At 42.4% G+C, this 24,296-nt stretch overlaps 1 protein-coding gene across 14 annotated transcripts in view; it reads right to left on the reverse strand.

The window, feature by feature from the left end:
- brsk2b (BR serine/threonine kinase 2b) overlaps positions 1-24,296 on the reverse strand; it is a 282,427-nt gene that overhangs the window by 62,568 nt on the left and 195,563 nt on the right. For all 14 annotated transcript variants that reach the window (XM_069181592.1, XM_069181593.1, XM_015338173.2 and 11 more), the window contains 4 exons: positions 18,506-18,622; positions 10,049-10,082; positions 9,894-9,962; positions 7,146-7,292 (listed from right to left, as the gene is read on the reverse strand). In XM_069181592.1, coding sequence (XP_069037693.1) covers positions 7,146-7,292; positions 9,894-9,962; positions 10,049-10,082; positions 18,506-18,622 — 367 coding nt within the window. The remainder of the gene's footprint in view (positions 1-7,145; positions 7,293-9,893; positions 9,963-10,048; positions 10,083-18,505; positions 18,623-24,296) is intronic.

The following is a 24,296-nucleotide window of genomic DNA, read 5'->3' on the forward strand; positions in this document are numbered from 1 at the left end:
CATTGACTGAAATCTGCAAGAACAGACTTCAGTCTCTCAAGGAACTGGGCGTTTGAAGATCACAATGTCATAACTTAAACCAAACTGACTGTAAACTGTTTACAGTGCAGCCCATCATTCCTGTGTACCATACAAGACTGAAGCATAGACAACATACAGGAGACCTTCACCACTTCACCAATGCTGTCTGCAAAGAATTACACAGGTGATGCAGGGAGACAGATGCATCAACACCGGTGTTCTCTCCACAGGCACATCTCATAAGATCACCACCATCGTTACCACTGGGTTTGTCACTTCATTCAGTCTCCTCAGACTTCGGGGTCCCATAGAAAAGTTCTCTTCTCCAAGTGCAGCCAAAGCAAACACACCAGAGGAGGTCAGAAGTCATTCAAAGATATTGTAAAGGCAAGCATGAAGAAGTGCAACATCAGGATCAACTCCTGGGAGATTATGGTCCTTGACGTGCCGCTGAAGGGATGGGTGAAGGAATATTGGGGAAAGAGCCCAGCATTTTGAATGCAAAATGTCAAGATGTCAGATCAAGGAAGCAAAAGCAGTGCCAAAGAGAGCTTAGTACCCCTGGGACATGATCGGACTGTGCAGAGCACATCCTTATAACGTCCAACACGACACCTGCTCAACCTACCAGAGAACATATGCATCCTGGCACTGGCCTAATGAGTCACCTGAGGGTTCATGGATGACAATCATCCTTGTCTATAGGGGACAATGACACCAGCCTCAGGTTCTGATGCATCTTTATTGGAACATGATGGACAAAATGACTCACATTTTTCTTTCCTGTGATGTAGAATGGCCATTAAGACATGACCTTCAAGGAAGGCTTGCTTGATTTCACAAAAGGTTAGAAAAACTGCAGAATTCCTCCAGCCATTGTTAGGTCATCAATCCACCGAACGGTAATCCTTTTGAATGCTTTCTAGTCCTTCACGAAAACATAAAAATGTGTCAATAAAAGCTGATAGAAATGTTCTCTTTGTTTATAACTGTCACTGTTCATTGATGGCATCTGTGAAAGAACAATCTTTAGTTTTCCACCATCAGCAAAGCCTTAATACTGTGTGTCAATATGACTGACTGGAGGGGAGGATGATGCTGTGATGGACTGTGAATAGAGCTCCTGATACGGTATTATAGAGCTGTTCCTTACAACCATCTTACAGCACTCAAGGACAATGAAAGAGCCCAGTCCAGCCTTCAATAATCATCATAAATCATCTTGTCATCGGAAGGCAATCAAGCTCAGCATACCGCCCATCTGGAAGGATCCATACTTTAGTCGTTTCACACAGCAGGCATGGCGCTGAGAAAACCAAACTACTGAAAGGTTAAAACTGAGATTCAATGAGCTGTAGTGCACAGGCAAGGATTAAATATTTTTACACTCTTGACTGCAATTTTCTTCCTCTTTCAAAGAGACAATAGCCAACAAAAGGAGTCAAAATGAAATGTTTTCTTGTCTGCTCACAGACACCTGCAGATAGCCTGGCCATTGAGAAGAGAGGATGAGCAGGTTAACTGAGGATCAATGAAGTGGGAGGATTCTCCAGAGGATGGGGGAGTTCCAGCTTTTCTTGAATGTTTTTATACTGGGCAACAAGAGACAATTGCCACTCTATATACATATCCAGAACAATCAAGTATACAGGTTTTGCCTACTGATGGCCTGCAGCGCCATTTTACACTCAAGTGACTTTGACTTTTACTAACTAAATCATCTCATTAGTGAAGAAGCTGACCAAGTACACTTCACAAAAAAACCTGCTGAGTGTCAAGCCATGTGAAAATCAAGAGCAAAAGGCCCAATCTGAATAGAAATAGTGACATTTGAAAAATGACCCAGTGCAATCAATGCACTGATTGCTCTGGGTGGGGGGGGGTTGAAGTGTGTCGGCCTGCACAGGAGTGTCTAGGGCCTACAGAGCTCTACCTGTACTGAGTGGAGGTAACTGCACTTCTGGGTGGAATATCTTCCAAGTCCTGGGGCCTGTCCGGACTCCAAAACAACGCATGTTCTTGTACTGCAGGGGTAAGAACGGCGTCTATCCAAGATGAGAATGAGACACCTTCCTGTTCTCCATATATGACAACATGGTATATCTGTGGGCATCCAGGGCTCAGGGACCAGTGAAGACACATGCTTGTTCAGACTGTTCAAAATGAGTGGGACAGAATCTGCATCTGCATCTGTACACGCATGCAGGATCAAGCACAGCTTGTACTGCTTCCAATGGTGGTCACTCACACCAGCAGCCTGTAACCCTCATAGTGGACTCAAGGGACAATGGTAGACTCTTTGTTTATCAGTGCTGTTGATAACTGAATCTGCATCAGAAATGTACCTTTGCCATGTCTGATCAATTAATAGGCAGTGCACCTGGTACAAAATGAAATCTTTAATTCTCTGGTTTTCAAGATAATAAGCTTGTGAATTTTCTGCAGTGATGTCTACTCACTATATTTTCCTCAGTACATGTTTCTCTGATGAGTTCAGATGAGATGAGCTAAAAACGACCTATTATTATGTTTCCAAACAGCTCAGCTTTGTCTTTTGGGGCTTCACGTAAACAATTCAATTGACTATGAATGAAATTGCATTTCTTTTTCACCATCAGCCATTGGTGGATGAATCTGTAAAAAAGGTTCTTTCATGCGTGACATTTTTTAGTCTAAATCAGAAGCTCAGTTACCAAAAAGAAAAGATTTGCATTTGTCCAAGGTCAACTGAACATGTTTGTGCAGAGACCCCAAAAAGACCTGAAGCTTCAGAAGACAACTGCAGCTCCCCGCCAACTTGTATTTATCCAAACTCGTCACTGCAATATCAGCTGAAGGGAAAGTTTATGAATAAGAAAACAAAACTCAATCAGAAACTGCAGGTCTAAAGGTGTTCGATCAATGTGTAATAATGCTCTGTCTTCATAAAGCCACACTGCAGGTCTCAAATAACGGTCATCTCAGTGTAGTCTGCAGAGTAAGAAAAGACATCTTCCTCTAGTACAGGAAGGAGAGACATTAATCCTAGATGCTACATCCTAAAATGTCTGCAAGAAGGAACCACAGCTGTGGGCTATGAACTGCGGGTCTTGCACAATACAGCAGACTGTACACCTGGCATGACGGGACAGGTACAAAACTACAGTGCAGGCAGCAGTGACAGGACTGATTTTGAGACATTCAAATTTCTACTGTTCTTTTGCAGCACTCCTGTGTAAGAAGGGTGTGTGAGCTCTGTGAAGATGCTCCTTACTGTGAGAGGGTGCATGGGAAGTAAGAGCACTTTCTTAACACATGTTACTCATACACACGTGGTTCACATGTTTCTGCCAGCCCTTTCCATTTCAATACAACTTCAAAGTGAATTGCTTAAGACAGCTGGTAACTCCATACAGCTGGACCAGGGGTGATGAATTTCCCTTTGTTTACTAGGAATCCACTCCAGAGATCCCCAGGTTGAAAGTCTTTACTCCTTGAATCCTGTAGACACAGTATTACAGGACGTGACAGAATTGTGCGATGTGTGATGGCGCTGGTCTGAAAATACATTTTTATATGTCATCTCTAAAGATGTACGCCTGATTAGTGAATCAAATTAACACCTCAGTGATGCTCAGGCAAATCTCCTGCTTTTACCACGGTCCTATTAGCACTCAGAAATGAGTGTGCAGACTCCAAGAGTGAGTCTGGGCACATACACCAGAGAGGGAACCCTGCACAGGTTACCAGCAGCCAACTCCCAGAGTAAAGACATCATCATCTCCGAGGAAGAATTTGTTGTTCATTTAAAAGCGTCTCTCTGGGTAAAAAGGTGTTACCTACAATTGTATGTGAAATGCTTGACCAAAAGCCAAAATACCCACAAAAAATAATATACTGTATGCTTCATTTTAACTAACTTTTTAGCCTCCTACAAAAGGGAAGCCCCAGTCAACAAAGGTTTGGTCTGGCAGGCAGGCCTTTTTAAACTAAATCTAATCACATAGAATGTGCCCAAAAGGGTATTATGACAGACGACACCTAAAAGGCTACCGAGAAGAAATCTTAACCACTGAACAAATAAATATCCTAGAAAACAGCTTACAGCTCTCATCCTTTGAGCAAGAATATAGCCAAACACACTGGAATACTCAGGGATGCTTCAGTGTCTGTACAGTCATTACAAGATGACACTATGCATGGAGTATGCTGAGGCTCAGATTTGAAAACACTCTGGAAAACACTGAGGAATTGTGATCTGCTTTAAACAGGACAAGAGCTCACCACTACTACAACAAACTGACAGCAGCATCACAGGTGCAAAAGGCAGGGTGTAACGAGAATACAACCTGCTAGTTACAGGGACACAATGAGGGCCAGTCTGATATTCAGGCATTCCAGATTGCAGAAAAGATCATTTTGATGGCAGAACTGGCGTACAAAAAGAAAGTGCTGAACCGTGATTTGGTGTTACACAACAGGCCCTGCTTCCCACAGGTCTAGGCCTTCAGGATTTTACAAGAACTGGAAATCTGGAAAGATAGTACTAGATGTTTTAGGTTACGTAGCATATATAAAACACACTTTATCTTGATTATAGTGGCCTTCACATAAGGGGATTAAGATAAAGGCTTTGAGGGGACAAATTACAGATGCAAAGTTCAAAAAGTGCACGCTGAAAAACACCTCCTATACTTTCAGCATTTCTACTGTGAACTGAAAGATGTGTGTGTGTACAGTATATTGGGGAAAGGACATACTGTAACACACATTATTATTATATTACAAATGCTGAACACCCTAACTCCAGCAGCCTGAGGATAATGCTTTCAAACAACCAATAGGTCTGTTGTCAGCAGAGCTTGCAAAGAGGGATTCCTGTATCATCAGCGCCAATCCAGGCTCCCAGTCCCACAGTTCCTTGGGAGTATTGAACCAGTGGCTGCTGGGTTCATTCAGGTAAGGACTCCTGTTCTGGAAAAACCCTGTTGCTTTAATTTTCTGAGACATTCACACAAAGAGGAAATTCCCTGCTCCCTTCTTCCGGCCTGTCACCAACACGTCAGGGATGCCCAGCTGTTGGCTCTCCGCACGCTGCACCCCAGTGACAGGCTGACGGATTGCAGCAGGACATGGGAGTGCTACATTAGCATCCTCCAAGGGCACAGTCCCCAGCACAGAGCACACAGGCCACGAGCCGACATTATTTTATGAAAAAACAATGCAGCTATGATGCCGCAGGTTGGTTCATAACTGTCATATTTCTCTGCAGAGTGCATTCCGTGTTGTGTAGGGAGGCATTACTCAGAGAAACCAAGGGACAGCCAAGGTTTCTCATACCTTGTTGCCTGACTTGTTTTTCTCCTGCCTTTGTAAGTGTTCTACCGTGGGACAGATGACAATCACTTTGGATATTCCAGTAAAATAATAAAAATATGCCAAACCCCAGGGTGAAGAGAGAAAGTGGATGTGGTGAGGAGGACAAAATATATTTAAAAAGACACAGACAAGGTTTTGTTTAAAACACAGATGTAAAATCCCTAATCTATCTACATTTTTTTTCAATGAGAGCACAGAAAAGAAAACATGCAGAATGCAGAAGACAGTGTTCAGGCTCCACTGTGAGGAACGATTTCTCTTTCCTAAGATTTTGTTTTTCCAGCTCATGAACTCCTCAGGCTGCTCTACACTAGTTTTCCTTTGGAGTTTCCAAATGCTGCCGTGTGAATTCAAGACAGGAACCATGCCCGGATGTTGACATGCATAGTCTGGTGGGACTCAGAAGGCTGGGAGGCACTCAGGGTGTCCAAGCGGCATCACTGGGTCCCAATGCTGCAAAGTGCTTTTGCTTTTATTACGTGTGATACACTCCTGCGGCCAAGGCCTGTAACTTCCACAGCTTGCTAAAGGAAACAGTGGTCTCTTCTCCCACCTAGTTGGGGCCTGGTGGATAGCAGGTTTGGGCATGCAAGCTCTGTGTCTGTTTCACTTTGCGAAATGACAGGCGGGCAAACTAGTTCTCTGCCAGCCTCTCTGCGAAAGCCATGCCATCACAGGTCATGAGCTACGCATCCAAGGAGAGCCTGGCATCACCTCCAGGGCCTGTCACTCCAGTTCAATGTGAAACAGAACGGATTACAGGAGCTCCTCTGTCACAACGTCTGCTTAGGTTGCAACTTTGCTTTGGAGAAAATGAAACAGGCTTTTATAACCAAAAGGAAGGGAAATACAGGCAACGACAGCCTGGAGGTTCTCTGCATAGCGCAAAGCTAATTAGAACCCCTCCCCTCCTCTGGGGACATTTCCTGGAAGACGTTTTCCTCTTCAGAAGCAAAGTCTCCCAGAACAGCTGAGATCGCATGGCAGGTTTAGGATTAAGCATTTTTGTGTGAAAGTTGCACTGCTGTCAGCGCTTTAGAGTTTCGTGAAATGTGCTCATAAATAAAACTGTATTATCATTATCACCACCTTCACAAAACACAACGATAAAAATTTAATATCCTCTGGACCCATTACTGCTGCCCCAGATGACATGCTCATGACAACTCCGAATGGTTTTTAAATGTCACATATCAAAATCTAGCATCATTAATTTCATGTAGTGTACGCTTAGGCCTACCCCATCATTAAAGAGGGAGCAGGGGATTCATAAAGTTGTACTGTTTTGAACTGTTTCATGTCTTTCTAATGCTGTTACAAGAAGTGGGATCACCTGGGCTCAAGCAGCCAAGAACAAAAATATAAGAAAAGTGGAAAATTACAACTTTTAAAATGTTAAAATTAATTAAAAGATAAAAAATAACATATAGCAATACAGGCTATACGTAAGAGCATCCTGCTTCTACTACCTTAAAACAAAGCCCAAAAGTCCAAAATAAGGCTACATGGAATGAATAGGGTCTCTGACTGTACAGAGTTAAGACTTCAATCAGAAATGTATTTTGAAGGCTAGTGCAGATAGCATTCGCTTTAACAGTCAGTCGCACAATCAACAATACTGATGAGCACATGAATAGAAAATGAACACAAAAGACATTAGCCACCTAGTGCTGCACTACATTTTCAACTGAAAGGTTTTGCTTGGGGTGCCGCGAATGATGACTCTCCCTCACAGAGCAAGCAGGCACCTTCAGGATTAGACTGACCGTCAGTCGTTTCGTGGCGTCCACTTCTATCATGCCGCGAAGCAGGTTCTGGCAGTCCGGGGGGATGAAGTGTGGCATGTGGAAAACCCCGAGCTTCACCTTTTCCAACAAATTTCTCAAGTTGTCGTCGTCGAAGGGAAGGGCGCCCTGGAGAAGCAGAGACAGGCAGGTCAGTACAGGGCCCAGGACACCCAGGACAAATTATTCATTCCTAATCAGAAAAAAAACGTTTAACCTGAATATACAGTTTTTAAGGTGGCACAGCGGTTGGCCCTGGGACCCTGGGTTCAGTTGCAGACCTGGGGTCTGTCTGTGTGGAGTTTGTATGTTTTTCCTGCGGGTTCCTCCAGCTACTCCAGTTTCTACCCTCAAGGCGAAGACATACTGGTCGGTTGTTGTGAGTTGTGAGTGTGTGTGTCCCATGATGAACTAGTGTCTTGTCCAGGTGTATTCTGCCTTGTGCCCATTGCTTGCTGGGATAGGCTCCATCTCCCCCACAACCCTGAATTGTTTGAAGTTAGAAAATGGATGGATGGATAAAGTATTTTCTATAAGGAGCATTCATCTCTCCTCAGACACCAGACTTGAGTAGTCTGGTGCTGGGAAGTGTGCGTTCTGACATTGCTGAGGCACAGGTGACACAGTTTCCAAACGGTTCTGAGCTCCACCAGCAGACATGTGACTTGAGTGACTGGACTTGTCTGAGGGAAACAGAAGAGGAGATGATCATACAGGCACAACTCCAGCACAGGAATGTGAATATGAAGTCCTTAAAAAGAGGATTTTTTTTAAAAGAAATTTGTCAAGCTTTCACCCGAACGTGAAACATCTTCCCTGGCTGTCTTTTCTTCCCTCCTGGTTTGGCTTCCTGTATTTTTAGCATCTGCAGCCTGTACTGGCCTCGGCTCCCTGCTCTACATGCATATTTCATAGTGGGGGATGACGCAGAGCTTTTTTAGTAAATGAATGGATGCCGGTGGGAGATCTTGTGCGTGCCAGACCTCTGGATGCTATTCTTGGGCAGGGAGGCGCTTGGCGTGACAGGGGTGCAGACTGGCAGCATGGAGCAGTCAGATTAAATAGTTCTGAGCACAGGGTACTGTATTTGTTTCCCCTAATTTACACAATGAAATAGGAAATACCACAGACCTATTTCTTGATATTAATTGGTGAGTCTTTAAAGATAACAGACATGTTTCTTTTGTAAATTCTTCCACTTTTTCACTTAACCGCAATGGTATAGTGGCAGAGTAATCATGTTAACAGCTAAATTCATTTTTTTATTCTGAATCTCCAGCTATTTTATTATACAAAAACAACAATAATAATAATATCTCCAACTAATTTGTGTATAAATACATCCCCTTGCAATGTGGAACCAACAGTTGTTGGAACCATGCCCCCCCAACCACATTCTCTGGGTCACGCTCCCCGGCCACGCCCCTCGTCAGGCCACGCCCTGTCCGCACTCTCTCGGTCACGCTCCCTGACCACGCCCCTTAACCATAGTTCCTCGGTCACGCTTCCTGACCATGACCCCTCACCCACGCATTCTACATGTTCCAGATCCTATGGAAATGGCTATGTGGGATCAGTTTAAAGTCCACTGCTAGTATATAACACACAATTAAAGATGTGCTCTTGATATCTCAAATGGGTGTCACAAATCACAAAACAGTCTAATCTTGGAAATGTAAAGTTCAGAGGGTAGCAGAGATATATAATGTTTGAAAATACAATAGGGAAAAGACCATTTAATAGGATAAACACTCACTCTGCAGCTTTCAGAATGTGTTTGATACAGGCCCAAACATTGCCCACCCTATTCCAAGCTTTCGTTCCTCATTTTCATGCTCTTTCAGATTAAGCCTATTAAAACCAAATTTCTGAAGCTCCTGCATCTAATAGTCTCAGAAACAGGACTTTACATGCTTTCTGCTCTCAGCTATAATATCAGGGTTTCCAGTATCATAAATACAGACTAATAACTGGTGCGGATTGAGTTACAACTGAGTAATTCAATCAAGGGATTCTGATGGCACCTGAGCAGCCCCCTGAAACCTGCCTCTGTCTAATCATGTTCTTGCACAACGTGTGCCTGGTGTCCCTTCACACTGAGCTGGTGAAAAGGTTGAAGCAGACAACTCACTGTGCACATCCAAACTAGGAGGGTATTTAAAACGGTGATTAAATATCTACTGTAAATGGAACTGCAGTCTCTGCGTGATGTCAAGGAAGTCAAAACTGGTACTTTTGGATTTTCCATATGAAATAAAAAACACCAGAAGACAATTTAAGACATGCTACAGCTCTGAGCTCCCTTCAGACAGCTAAAACTAATTAAGGTTCATCATTATATTGTTGTGTATAACAACATGCCTACTCAGCACATTTTTTGCCACCTTTTCTTATTTTTAATGTACTTTGTAAGGATTAATAGTTTGGTCTCAGAATCTCTATGAATAAGATCCTTGTTCAGCTGGGAGACCTCAAGCCTACAGATTGCTTACAACTTTAAAACAAATTGTGTTGATTAAGAGTGAAGCAACAGATTGTGACAAGGAGAGGTCAGAGCAGTTCACACCTCTGCTTTCAACAGAAATCCCTCAGGCTTGATTCAAATCTATTTTTACACATTTGTATGAAGACAATGGCACTCTTCAATTCACTTATTAGTGTGGCCAAGGTGAAGAGCTTATGTCAATGAATGTCAGGGCCTGTGACAAACAACACCTAGCTGACACTTACCACCAAAAGTGCAAAGAGAATGACCCCACAACTCCACACATCTGCTTTCCGGCCGTCATATTTCTCCCCCTGCAAAAGGCAGAAGAAGTTTCAGTCAGGGAGCATCTGTGGAGGAGTGACAGCTCCTGGATGAAAGTTCGTTAGGCTGTACTCACCCTGATCACTTCAGGACAGGCATAGTGTGGGGACCTACAGGGAGAAGAACAAAAAGACTCTCAGTTGCTCCTGAAAAACACAGAAAGGCGAGGAAAGAGAGGAGGCTGTTGAGCTCAGACTGTTGAGCTAGCTCCGGAATTGACTTCCACAACTTGGAAGGGAAATCTGCCACAGTCGTCCCTGTTTATAACAACACTGGCAGTTCTGCATAGACCTCAAAGCATCTTCACACTCTGATTTCAAGATTAAAACACGGAAAGCACTTGATTACTTTTTTAACATCAAAATCTAAATCATCCAAGGCGTCAGAGACGACAGGATACCTGCCGTCATGCTGTAGGTGGCAGTTTGAAAGCAATGATCTGTAACACAGAGTGGTGCCCCAGGACACCATCAGCGTTCCAATTTCCTAACTTTATTTTCTAAATAAACCTTTGTGGGCTCAGCATTGTTCCTCCTGCTGCAAAGATGAGAAGGATGAATTTTTAATGGTTCACATACATCATTTTTCAGTTTAAGTAAAACATTGAATTTTGATTATTACATAATTCACATTAAACATCTGTAAACACGCTATGCTAATAACCTCATCATTACCATATGTATTTATGAATTATGTTCACTAGCTGAGCCAGTCTGGCTCCCAGTGTAGTCTAAGTTCAACAGCACATCACTTGTCTGGAAACAGGCAAACAGATCTTTTGCAAACATGACTTTCTTTATTTTGAGTGTCATATTGCATTATGCTAATGTGTGCAAACCAAGTTTGAGCTATGCTAGTCAACATTCATTATATTAAGCACACAAACCATATCCATTCCTAATTTAATTTGAAAATGCAAGCTACTTAGTCAAAGAACATGTGTTCGTGATTCAAATTCCTTAACCTTTTTAAAATATTTAAAGGCAAGTTGCTGTTTTGTCTTCTTGTGCTGAAGCAGGAAAACATTCTGTAAGTGTCACCAAGAACCTGAAAACTTAACTTCAGCCCTTTTGTTACAAACAACCTCTTTTTCTGTCTTAAGCCAGGCTTTCAAGTTCTTACAACACTCATGAGTTCTGTATAAAAAAAAAAATGGCTGTTACCATTTCGGGAGAATAATGCCTGACCTTTAATTAAAAAAACACAGGACGATTTGAATGTTTAATCAAGCCCTGACTACAGTCAGTCTGCAGGCTATTAGATAAGTGTTGATTATGTGAAACATTGCACTGTGCTTGAGGAGGTTTGACAGTAGAGAGCAGAGACACCTTCAGAATGCAGGGACTGACATTCCTTTACATACCACATCTGCCTTGCAAGATGCAGGAAGTCAGGGGTAAGGGTCGCATTTATTCCCTTTTCTCACTTTTAAAAAAGCTAATATTCACCAGTCTCCTGTATTTCTAATGTATTTTTTACAGATTTATTTGCATACCATGAAAATCTTTTTTGCCTTTCACTCAGTCACCTGCCTAACAACATTTGTGTGTCTATTTTAAAAATATTGGTGAGGTTTGCAGTTTGAGGTTTTCTTTTTAAATGCACTCTAGTAGCGTGCCATCTCGCTTTCTGCCCTTTCCAGTATTCCCAGAAGCACAGTCCTGACATCCCAGACTCAGCGCCACTGCTGCTCACCGACTGACACCGCACTCGCCCGTGCTGAAGACACGCTGCACGCTTCCCTTGCACTGCCCTACAACCATTCTCATCACAGACACATCTGTATCTTGACAACAGTCAAAACTGCTTCCCAGAATATTCCCATGCAGTAGAGTAAAGGATATGAAAACAAAATTGGAAAAATCGGTACCGTGTTTTTAACATCAGAAATAAAAAGGGCTAGCCCCGAGAACTTCAATTCAAACACCTCTAGTGCACAGTGATATAGAGAGGCTGTTTCATTTTATTTTTAACTTCTATCCCAGATAGACCAACATACTCTACAATAAAATGCATTGCTGTCTTACTTTAACGCACCCAAACAGGTTATCTGTAGCCACCTGTACCTAACGCTCAACTTGTCAGATTATTAGGTCATCAGAAGTGCAGTTACTGTACCTAATACCTGAGCATTTGACAAATCAAAAGTGCAGATAAATGGAATGCAAACAACTTTCAGAGATTGCATGGATGGGATTCTGAGTGTTTACACAATACATTATCTTTGCAACACAATAGCCCAAAACAAATTTAAAGAATGGAATGATGAAACATTAGAGGACACCAGCCTTCCAACATGTTTACTAATCTTATGATAACAATACAGATCTTACAGAACAATACAATCTATTTCATTTACTGGTCAAGATCCAAGAGGAGTATTCCCCATGTGAAATCTGCTGCCTTTCACGTCGGTTCATAAAGAAAAGCAATACGAAAAACTGTACAACTCTCTCCATGTCAGATCTCACTGCTGCCTGTACAATCATCTTCCTTTGGAAAATAAAAAAAACAGCTTTGAGACTAAAATTAGGCATCACTGATGAACAAAACTGCATTAAGAAATTGTTGAGCTATAAATGAAGGAAATTAAAAAAACGCCTGGCACAGACAGATGCACACAAGCAAGGGCTCGTCAGTGAGACTCCTGCGGCGTTTTTTACTCAGGACATCAATCCTCTGCTGCTGTTTGCTAAACCTCATTAAACCTGCCGAGCATCACTTTCCAGGATCACATCGCCACCACAGTGAGGAGACACAAAATAAAAATAATTTAGAAGAAAATGAAACAGTACAGGAACAGTTGGAACCGGTCCCCGCAGGCTGTACCCTTCGCTCTCGGGCGAGCCGACAGTAATGCTGTCTTCAGCCAGGTGCCCTCCACTGGAACGGACTGAAGTGCTGACATGGAAATATCACAATATGTACAGCATACAGCCCAGGAGGAGTATGAACTCGGTGTGCTGTCTCCTACAATGGCTTCAGCAAACTCCCTCTTATAAGCAATAATGAAGTAGTAATTTAATTTTTTTTTCCTCATTTTCCCAAGCACAACAAAATATGACACATTAATATAAACAAGGAGAATAACTATTTCCAAACCCATTGCCCTCAGTGGTACTCCCCTGCAATTTCTCCTCACGGACCCCTAAAATAGAGACATAATGGTGCTGTCCTGCAACAAGGCTTTGACTCCATCATCAGCCGCACCCTGAGTTTCCATCATCACCCCCTGGCACCAGGGACTTCAGCAGTGGAGCACGAGGCCAGGAGTGGGAATGTGAAGCACAGCATCGGCAACAGGGCTTTAACGATATAAAGGATTTGGTTGGATTCTAGCTGGGACACTTCAGGGGAGATCAAACTGACTGCAGAAGAGGAGTTCAGGTTTGTGAGTTAAACCCAGATTTCCAAACCTGCGCTTCCTGATAATGAACACCAGGCCTTCGGGTGGAAGAGAAGCAGTGTCCTTAAGGGAGAACAATTAAGACTGTCTTTGGGATTAAAACCCTACCTGCTGTTCAAATCTGACAGTGTGAATCTTCTAAACTTCAAAGAAATAAAATAAAAACTTCAGAGAAATAAAGCTGTGAGTCCCGCATTTCAGATCCCAGCAGTCTGACTCGAGAACATGACTCCGATTTTCCAAGAGGTGGCACACAACTGGCCGAGCAGCGCTGGGCCAGGCAGGGCGGCCCCACCTGCTCTGGGGCTCACTGTGGGGGTAGTCCAGGGGGGCTCAGCTGGCCCCTCTGCCAGGGCGGCCCCACCTGCTCTGGGGCTCACTGTGGGGGTAGTCCAGGGGGGCTCAGCTGGCCCCTCTGCCAGGGCAGCCCCACCTTGTGTCCATCACAGCCGCTGTACCAGTGAGCTGACTGACGACTGGTGATCCCAGATTGTGTAGGGTGGAAAGCCTATATATTAAACTCAGCTCTTTTGTCAAAGGTTAATACATGTGTCAGAGGGAATTGGACAGTCTACTGTCACCTAGTAGTCTGAAAAACAAGAATCTGCAAAAAAATAAGCTCTTCATTTGCAGTATTTTTTTTATGTACACTGGGAATTTACTATAGCAGATACAGTAGGTTCTTGGGTACCTTAAGTCTCTCATGAACATGGTTGAGAAAGATTATTAACAGTTTTCAGTGTAATGCCAAGGTGGAAAAAGCCACCTTTTTCATCCTTCCCAGCAAGGGAGGTGACAAAAAAGCCAACGAACAACAGCAGAAATAAAATTCAAAGCCGAGTCTAGGACATGACTGCAGCGAATAGACTTCAACCCTCGCAAATATATACTAAACAAATAAAAGGAACGTCAGTCTGCTCTAACTCCTGGGGACACAGAGGAGCAAGACACCCCCTTGTTTTTATGGCTACAGCTTGGCACAAACATGCCGCCACACAAAACAGCACAAATTTGTGTCAGCGAGGGCCGTGCAGAGAGGGGAGAGATGAATGTGTTTAATTAAAAACTGTCATATCTGTGCTTAGGGAGGCCGAGCACGAGGGATTATCAATAATGGCCCCAGGTTTTTTTCTCCCTTGAAAACACAGGCTGTGAGAGCCAAGCTAACGGCTCGACATGCAGAACACTGGTTATCGAGCGGCGTGTGAAGGAGAGTGTCAGGAGTGTCTGTCCCCTTCATTCCGTCACAGCGGACTTCCTGTCCTCCTGGTCTCTGCAAGGGGCTGTTTCCTGCACTGTACAGACGGGCAAGCGAGACGCTTCCCGCTGCGAACTGGGCGCTGGCACCGCAGCACGGTTCCTCTCGATCAGGGCTTCCCAGTCCTGCCCCCACACTAATACACAGCAGCTCACTAAGCCAGGGGAGCAGCCGACTGCACACCCAGCCTGCTCAAGCTGTACTCCCGCTGGATAACAATGATCTAATGAAGCCGCCTTTTCTATTGAACAGACTTCGAACCTCACAACCAAGCAAACAATATGCTGTAGCGTCATGTCACGCGCTAGAGGATCCTTTCATTCCATTTATTTTGACTCGGGAGCTGGGAGCTAAATAATCTCGTAGGGAAGATAAGGAGTCAAGAAAGTTTACAAACAATGATTAACGAAAACTAAGGACCACAGGAACTCATGCACTAACAGAACATTCTGAAAAAGCATCTGACATACAGTATCACTGGCATGGAGCTTCATATAGTACAGTTATGTTTTGTATGAAAGGTAAGGTCCCAGCCAGTACTTTAAGGCTGGTCCTAGTGATTAGCTGTGATTACTGATAACGGAGTATTAGCCCACTTCTCTTGATATATTAAAGCATATTGTTTGCGTTCTGTCCAATGGGAGCAGACTGTGCAGCAACACCTGCGCTACTGAAACTGATTTTGCAGCAACGGGCCTCATCTGGAGAACCCTGCCGTGCAGCTGAACAAAGGCTATGAGCTTTCAAACCTACATTAAGGTGTGTGCTCATTATTATGTAAAATACACAAATAGCCATGATGAAAGTAAACGGCTGACAATTCTGGATGTTAACACCACACTTTAATGTCTAATATTGTCCCCTTTTACACAGAGAAGTGGCCAATACGCAAATTCTTACTCAGATGACTACATTCTCACAACATGTAATATGTTCCTGTGTTTTATACATGTATATCCAGTCTGTTGAGGGAAATATAACTCTGAGTATACTGAATGTAAACATAATTGTAACAGAAGACCGTCCCAAACAAACTAGAAGATATTACAGACTGATTTTCATTCCATTTTCTTTTCAAGTTCAGTTCTTACACAAGAATTACAGTGATTAAAGGTTTTATTGATTCTCCTTGTGTGGTATTACTAGTCATTTCAATTCCGACAGAGTGTTTCAAATAGAAGCTTCTGTAGTACCGATGTGTAGTACCTTTCAAAGTAGAAAGGTCTCTCTAAGGTCGCTCTGTCTCTGTAAATGAGTCTAGACATAACCAAAATACAAAGTGTGAATGTGAGACCAGTCCAGACCAGTCCAACAGGAGGCAGCTGTTGTGCTCAGCTTGCTCATTTAGTTGTCAGCAGGCTAATTAATCTGTGGGTTTTATACAAACATTTCTTAATCATTGGAAATTTGCTTTAAAAATATGGGTTAGCAGCTTGTTCTGGACACCTACAACCCTCCGTGTGAAGAAGTGTCACCTATTTGTATTCCTAAATGTACATCCTTTTCCTTTTCACTGGCCTTACCTTCATTCCTCAGCATTGAATCACATGAAGACAACAGGAGTACTTTCCAGCAAAATGCGAGTCTTGCAAAAAGTATTTGTATAAATGAGAACGCACCAGGGGTCTGTGCTCTCTTGTCTGAGCTTTGGGAAAAGAACCAGACACCTTATTTAGAAAAACGTCTGCCTCTACATGTGCCCTGCCAGTTCTAAGAGCCCCAAGTTTTTCAAAGAAACATACTGTATGTCATCAGCACAGCAGGGTGAAAAGGAATTAATGGGAGATGCAGGAGAGTTAGTAAAGTACAATCTGAAAGCTATTAAAAGAAAGCATGAAAGAGAATAGACTGTACTGACTGGAAGACCCAGCGAAAAAGACAGAGGGCACTAATAAAGATGGATGCTGATGCCTGTTAGTCCAAATGACATTCTGCGTTACTGTGCCAGAGCCATCATTCGTGTAACCGATGGAAGCTGTTTAGCAATCTGCATACCTATTAGCAAGCAGCTCCATTCCTTCACTTATCTTCTGTTGTCACATTGTGTTGAATACTGCCTCTCTCTACTGCATACAGATTGGAAGCATCTGCATAATCGGTAATCTATCCCATCCACAATGGTCTGGATCAGAATATCTGTGTGGATCTCGCCTACGCGTGTGTCTCCCCAGCTCCGCTCCTCAGCACTTCCGCCTCGTCTCCCTGCCTCACAGTCACAAATCGAGAGGCTCCAGCCGCCCCCAGAGGATCACCATCATGAACACCAACACCCCGCAGGAGAAGCAGGTCACGAAGCCCCCAGTTTTACAAAACGAAAGCATTTTCAGATTAAACTGTCTACAGGCAAGAGGGGAAGAAGCTGTGACCTCGAGTTCAATGGTGATATTGATTATTTTCACTCATTCCTGTCTTTGAAACCTGCTTCTGCCAAGGAATGGTTTAAGCCTCTGTTCTTCACTGTACCTGAAACACGGCTAATAACACACAGCTGGCCAGAAACAGTCTTAGTAGTGAAACAGAATCTTCACCATTATTACACATTTCTTGACTCTGTAACCTTTGTCTTTTGGCGTTCCAACATGAGACAAATGATCACATCTGTTGCTCATGCCTGTTAAACTGGGCCTTGGAGATACCTGTCCCGCAGTCTCCCAATTACAATCAGCTAATGACTTACTTAGGCAATAACCTAAAGTATGACTGAACCGCCAACACCTGGACGCATTCAAGCGCCTTTACTCATAAAACCACTTGGGAGCCCAAGAGAATAAACACTTGCCGTCACTGCAGTGCATGCTGGGGTCAAAAGCAGCTGCCTGCCTTTGAGCTGCACTCCGCTCTTTCTAGAGCACAGAGAGCACGTCTGTTTCCTGATGATGCCTGGAGACGGATGAAGTTCACACGAACAGATGTCGTGACTTGAACTTCTGTTCCTACCCTTAACCTAGCCTACCCCTAGTCATGACTGGAGGGAAAGAGAAGACACCAAACGTCCGTCAGAACAGCTCCAGTTTTGAAAGATACGTAACTATTTGTATTTTTAGCTTCTGTGCGGTAACCCAAAGTCCAACGGTCGGTAGCGTGATTCAAGGTTAATCACACTCTTGAGAAAAGCTTCTCCAGTACTGGCCATCGCCCTTGGTGCTGAGTGAGTAATGACAACCTGCTCCTCTGCATTTATTGCCTCCGAGATGCTGTGAGCACGACTGGAGTGAGAAACGGGGAGATACAGATGGTGCCTCTGCAGCGCTTGGGAATGAAGCACTTGACACACACAGACCAGTAAACTTCTGAATAAACCTAAGCAGATTTTCTGGGGTTTTTTGTGAGTGTGCGGAGACCGTAGGAACGTGCAAGGTCATACTGCTTGGATGAATTCCTCAGAATCGCTTGGATATGGACCAGAGTGGAATGAACGATATTCTCAGGAACACGACAACAAAGATGTTTTCTAGGCGTGCTCAATTGTCAGCTCCAGCACAGAAATATCTCAAGGTCCCCCTTCTCCATTTTGGCTAAACCCCCCCAAGGGTGTTCACTGACTCAGTCCCAAAACACCCCACCCACCCTAGTCAGCTCACTCTGCCTTCTCTACTGAATGAGCTGTGCTGCTGTGCTGAGCCGATGGTAATGCATGTATGGCTAATTCTTAAACAGCAATGATGACAATCGCTTATTCAACTATTTTTTCTTTTGGATAAACGACTAAGTAAAATTGGATAAATAAACTGCTCACGTTTTAAGTCCTAATGGTGGAAACATCTATGGAGAGAGCGCATCAGGTATGACTAAGTAAAACTCTCTGCTTTACTGCAAGGCTTCCTTTAATGAGACACTCTTAAAGGGGGCAGATTTGTGATGGAACTCACCCGCAGCTGGTTTCCAGCAGGCTGTCTCCAACCTGCAGCGAGGCCATTCCGAAATCTGCTATCCTGATATTGTTCTTCTCGTCTAGCAACAAGTTCTCTGGCTTCAGGTCCCTGTGGCTGTGGAGGGAGAGAGGAAGCACTATGTGAAGAAACGCTCTACACAGAACAGACAACTTTAGCACCTCTACAGCACACTCCTGGTCAGGCGGGACCTGGACAAAAAGAGCATTGCGCTACACTGTAGATAAGGTGAAAGGCTTCTGGAAAACAAACCCTTCAGAAGAAAAGACAATTTAAAAAGGTTACAAGCACCAGATTACACAGGAGGTTATGAGAAACATTGATCTGCAGATGAAATAAAATTCTTGCTTGTAACAGAATTCTCCCTGGTACACACCTGACCAATATCCAAGACTTAAATCTTCTGCTTTTACATAAGAGCTAGCACTCAATCAAGCAGAAGAGTGCATTGTGTGCCTTCAGATTCCGATGCACCAATAGTATGCATTGCTCATTAACTATTACAAGTGTCAGTGCACTGTACAGGAAAAGACAACCCAGTTATCTCTAAGTGGCCTGTATGGTTTATCTCTGATTTATGACGTTTAAACAATGAAGCTCTCTGGTTTCCCTGCCCTCATCTCTCACTGACATCTGTACAATTCCACATTAAAATCTGCCTGTGAAAGAAGACAGCTGTACTGCTGAACTATTCCTTCAGTGAATTAACCCACTGTGGCTCCATCTGGGTCATCATGCTACTGGACCTCAGGTATAAAAAATCTGCTCGGGCAGAAGCTCAGTCTCCTGTGCTGTGGAGCAATGTTATTAATTGGTGTCAGTTTGCGGATGGCAGTTGTTTGCATGACAAAGTTGTGTCTTTGATGTCTGTCTCCGGGGATCAACAACATAATTTAACACAATATGGCTTCGCAGCATGACACAGACAGAACCTCCTGCACTCAAAAGCCATTTCTTCTATATTTGATCTGAGGGAGAAGCAAAGTTACCATTGTTTAAATATTAAAAAAACAAGTGTTTTAGCTTTAATACATATTTGATGTTACTGCTTCAGCAAAGTTGTGTATTCTTTAATTTATTTATTGTTTTAAGTGCAAATATGATCATTATTGATAGGTTTTATTAGTAGTAATTTAGGGGGATGATGCTTTTATCTGAAGTATCTTACTGTACATTTGTACTCATTTACTCTTGAGTACAGCTCCTGGGCTTTGAACCCACACTTTTCAGTGCCCCAAACACTCTGGTGATGTTGTGTGATTGCACAGAGGTTGTCAGTGACATTCTTGCTTTTTTTCTTTTTCTCAGATTGGATACAAGGTCAAATTAAGCACTGCATTGTGGATGACAGTGGAAAAGTTAAATCTCAGTCTGGCACTTCAAATTAAATGAACAAATGCCTATGTAATGCAATGCCAATTTTTTTTGGGTACAATAATATTTAAATGGATCTCCGGATTAACAGATTTCTCATTAATAGACCTTGGATTTAATGGACAAAATCTGCTAAAAGGGAATTTTGTCTATAACATCAGTAATACCAATGCATGAATAATAAAACAAGGAAAACATAAATACTACATTAGTTTAAAATTCAGGAATATCAAAGGTGACTTACAGGTTAAGTCAGTGGATTATGAAACCCTAGTTGCTTACAAAAACTCCAACCAGTTTTTGTTTTGTTTTTGTTTTTTTTTTTGGGGGGGGGGATAGGGTGGTTATTTGAGATGTATTTGAGATGCTTCATGTTTGTTAATCTGTCTGTGTCAAACATGATTGTACAGTATGATTTTTTTGTACAATAAAATATATGTATTGTATAGATATCGTAGAACAGTGTGTTTTGGGGTAGAAAAATGTCATTCATAATTTAATAGGCATTTGGCAATACCAGACACCACTTCATCTCTACATGTCTGTTAATCTGAGTTTTTACTGTACTTACCGTCCGGAATTGTCCGCCAAACCCTACAACAGAATCAAGCTGGACTGGACCTACTCTGGCCTTTTCAAGTCAACAAGGCACCTGGGAAGGTTTCTGAACTGCAGTTTGATGATGCAAAAAAGCTGTCAGATTTGCAGTAATGAACAGCCTCTTTATCTGTATTTGATTAATGACTGATCGGTACTACCAAGCTGTACTATTTCAGCTGTCCCTGAGTCCCCTTCATCTTCCTTTGTTGTGCGTATTCTTATCAGCTGACAAATGGCTTGAGCCATGACAACATCGGCAACGGTCCTCTGTGAATCAAATGAACACAATGCAGTCTCGTAAAAGTGGAAATAAAATTAAAGTGTGTCTGGTTTTTCTCATCTTTGTCCAGGATCTGAGTTGTGGTGTCAGAGAATGTTTTTTTCATTCTTAATTGAGTGGAACTTGTCCTCTTTCTCACTTTAAGACAGCTCTATAAAGATATGATCACCAGGAAAGCACATCTGAATCCACTGGCAAAATACCACAGTATATATGCACTGAGCACTTTTGGAATAATGCAATAGTTTAAAAATACACTTCAGCAATACATAAACTATGCATGATGTAGTCACACATCTAAATTAAATCATGGCTTTTAGAAAAGTGGCTATTATTAATGCATTGAATTGATTACATTCATGTTTTGAGAATTATGAAACCCATATGAATCCTTATCATAATGTTCTTGTGGAGACATAACATTATTATTTAACAAGTTTAATGTTAAATAACTGTTAGATACAGTAAATCAGCTTCCCCCAGTCCGGAGTAATTATACTTTATGGGCATAATGAGCTGCACTCACTTGAAGCTGAAGACTGGATTCTATTGCAGGTAAGTAGAGACTGATGAGACAAGTGAACAAGCTGTTTAAACACACAGACCAAGGCCACGAAAACTCAATGTTGAAGTATTTAAAGCAATCTGAAAACCAAACCGAGGTGACAGCAGAAGTCCAAACCAGTGAAGACACAAGCAAACAACCTAGAAGGTTGTAATCCAAACACAAAGTAGAAAACAATTGTGGTCGAAAAATGCCGCTCAGAGAACAAATCCAAGACCTGGTGAACACACTAAGGCTGAGTACCTGAATATCTCAGAGGCAGATCTTACATGGTCAGGTATGAACTGAGAGTGATTTGCTTCAGGTTGTCACAGCAACAGCCTGATTGACAGGTCTGTCAGTAGCTGTGGCTTGACTTTATTTTTAAATAGGCCTTTCTAAGATGGCTTTATTCTTACTTTGGAGTGCTGAGCAATATAAAATAAAAACAATCTACCTATAGGTTTGTAATTCTATAGAAAAAGAGGGAGAGATACAGTAGCATTTTGGTATTGTTTTATATTGTTTGCCCAACAAATTCGGCAACTCTTCCAGTACTGCATGAACGGTGCATGCAAACCAGGTTCCTTCAAACCCCCCTAGTGTTCCCTGTCCCACAGAGTGGTTTCTCTGCAAGTTCTTACCAATCTCATCAGTCATAATTCCTGTTTTAATGCGCTCCAATACAATGAACTTAAAATACTTTACTGTCATTAATGCCTTTAAAGTGTCACTTTTCAACCCATTATCATTTCCTACTTGATTCTGTGCAAGTGTCCCATTAGTGCTTCCTGATCAGGGGAAATGCTTTTCCACTTAGACCCACTGGAGTGTGTTTAACTTCAAAAACAGCGAGAGCCCCAAAAGCGTTGCTTTATTCCAAATCCCTGCTATTGTGCCAAACCCATGTCTAATTTATTTACTTTTTTAATCTTTTTAGCATCTCATCGACCTATTTGCTGCTCGTAAAGGCAAATTCAACAGCTCAATTATCACCCTATCTAATGTATACGCTCACTGATACAACACTCATGAGAAAAGAAACGTTAATTAAACAAGAATGAGCAGTAGAGTGAAATTCATTAGCAAAGGGAGCTGATTAGCCCAGAAGTTCAGCAGAACACAAATGGGAAAAGTTTTCCAATTTCAATTAAAATTATTTCAGTTTCTCTCTAGTTTTTATCAAATACATATGAATGCAGCAAAATACGTTAGTTCGGTATGATCCACTGTGTGTACATATTCTACATTAATTAACCTGCATATTTTTAACTGAGCAATCAAAAGAACATAAGACTCCTCAGCCAACTAGAGCCCACTCCCAGTCCTAGAAGACCAGCACATCCTGTTGAGTCTTTTACTGAAGGGGCCCACCAAGACAGAACTGAACACAGATGTGTCCAGAGAGTTTGCATGAAGTCAAGTTCTAGACTGAAACACAGAACTTCCCTCGCTACCCTGGATTGGAAGAAGCAGTTTGAAAATGGAAGGATTGCTAGAAAAGAGCTTCTTCTCAGTGAGGATCAAGACAACATGGAGTATATTCTATAGTCTTTAGTCACAGAGCAGGACTACACCCTGAATGGGACACCATTTCATCCAGGGAGACACCCGTTATCCTATTCAGCATGTGAAGACTTTTAGTTATTTTAACCTAAACTGTAAATGTTAAATCTTACTTCCCAATGTTGCGAGTGATCTCACCCTGCAACACCCTTAGTGTCTCACCACCAGAAAGACTTGTGAGGGTCTAAATAGACAAGCCACTTCTTATCTGTATGTCTTTTATAGGGATGGCTGTTCACAGGTGCAGCCAATTCCTTCATTTCCTTGTGAGCACATGGCACATGGAATGTCTCATCGCCGCCCTCTGGTGGTTCCACCCTCTCTTCACATCCCAGATCTGGTTGCCCTGTTCCACCACCGCTTGGGCACAGGGAGCCTTGCTGCATATGCTAAAGTATAAAAGGAGTGCGGAAAAATCCAATCTGCATATTAAATATGTAAATGAGTCACTCAAGGCTAACACTGTGAGTCACTCAGATGTAGTACGGCTGCTTGTTTTTTAAGTACTACAATCCAGGACTATTGCATCCCAACTGCATCCAAAAAAATATGGCTTCCAATCCAATTAGATACTGAAAAAAAAACCTCCACAATCCCAGCAATGGATTCTGTGCCATTCTCAAATAGTGACTATTTAAAGAGGAGATATTCAATTCTTATAATCTATCATTGTAGCCCTGGGTACAATAAAGTCTGTCAGCACTTTCTCTGCCTTTGACTCACATGCAAACTCTAATGAGCAGGAAAATAGTAACAAATGAGACCAATCAGGGTTCGTTCCTCCCATTGACGGCTAATATTGCTGCGGATGTAGTATGAAACAAGGTTAATTGCAAATTTACTATGTAGAACAAATGGCGTTTGTTAAACTATACCCATCTGTCAACGATACCACTTGTTCATTCCACAACAGTTCATTCGAGCAAGAGGTTGTCAAGATACTTGAATGAGCTGACCTATTTAAGATACAGCAGGCCAAAATCGAATTCTGTCTCTGAAGCTGCATCAGAAAATGGTCTGCTTGCCTCAGAGATCAGAACACTCCATTTACAAACTCTTCTTATGTTGGGGTTGGTTGAGGCAATTTTCAGTTGAACTTCATCTGAATCAGCAGGAGCACCAAGTTCGGGAACTCCACAGCAAAATGAAATCCATCTATTGGTAAATCTGTTTTATGAAAAATCTCTGAGCAATATTTAGTTTTACAGTTCTATCTATAGCTGTCAAAGACGGTTTAGGGAACTTCTCAACACATTATTTTTACCTGTGTTAAAGATAAAAATATGTCAGCCCCTTTATCCCACTCTGTCACCTCACAGAAATTATAGGCTGTCAGAGCCGCAGAATAATGATGCTGTCACTCTGATTTTGAACAGTTCAGCGGAAATATCCACTTGACTTCCAAC

Source organism: Lepisosteus oculatus, chromosome 21 (assembly GCF_040954835.1).
Source record: "Lepisosteus oculatus isolate fLepOcu1 chromosome 21, fLepOcu1.hap2, whole genome shotgun sequence".
Classification (NCBI taxonomy): domain Eukaryota; kingdom Metazoa; phylum Chordata; class Actinopteri; order Semionotiformes; family Lepisosteidae; genus Lepisosteus; species Lepisosteus oculatus.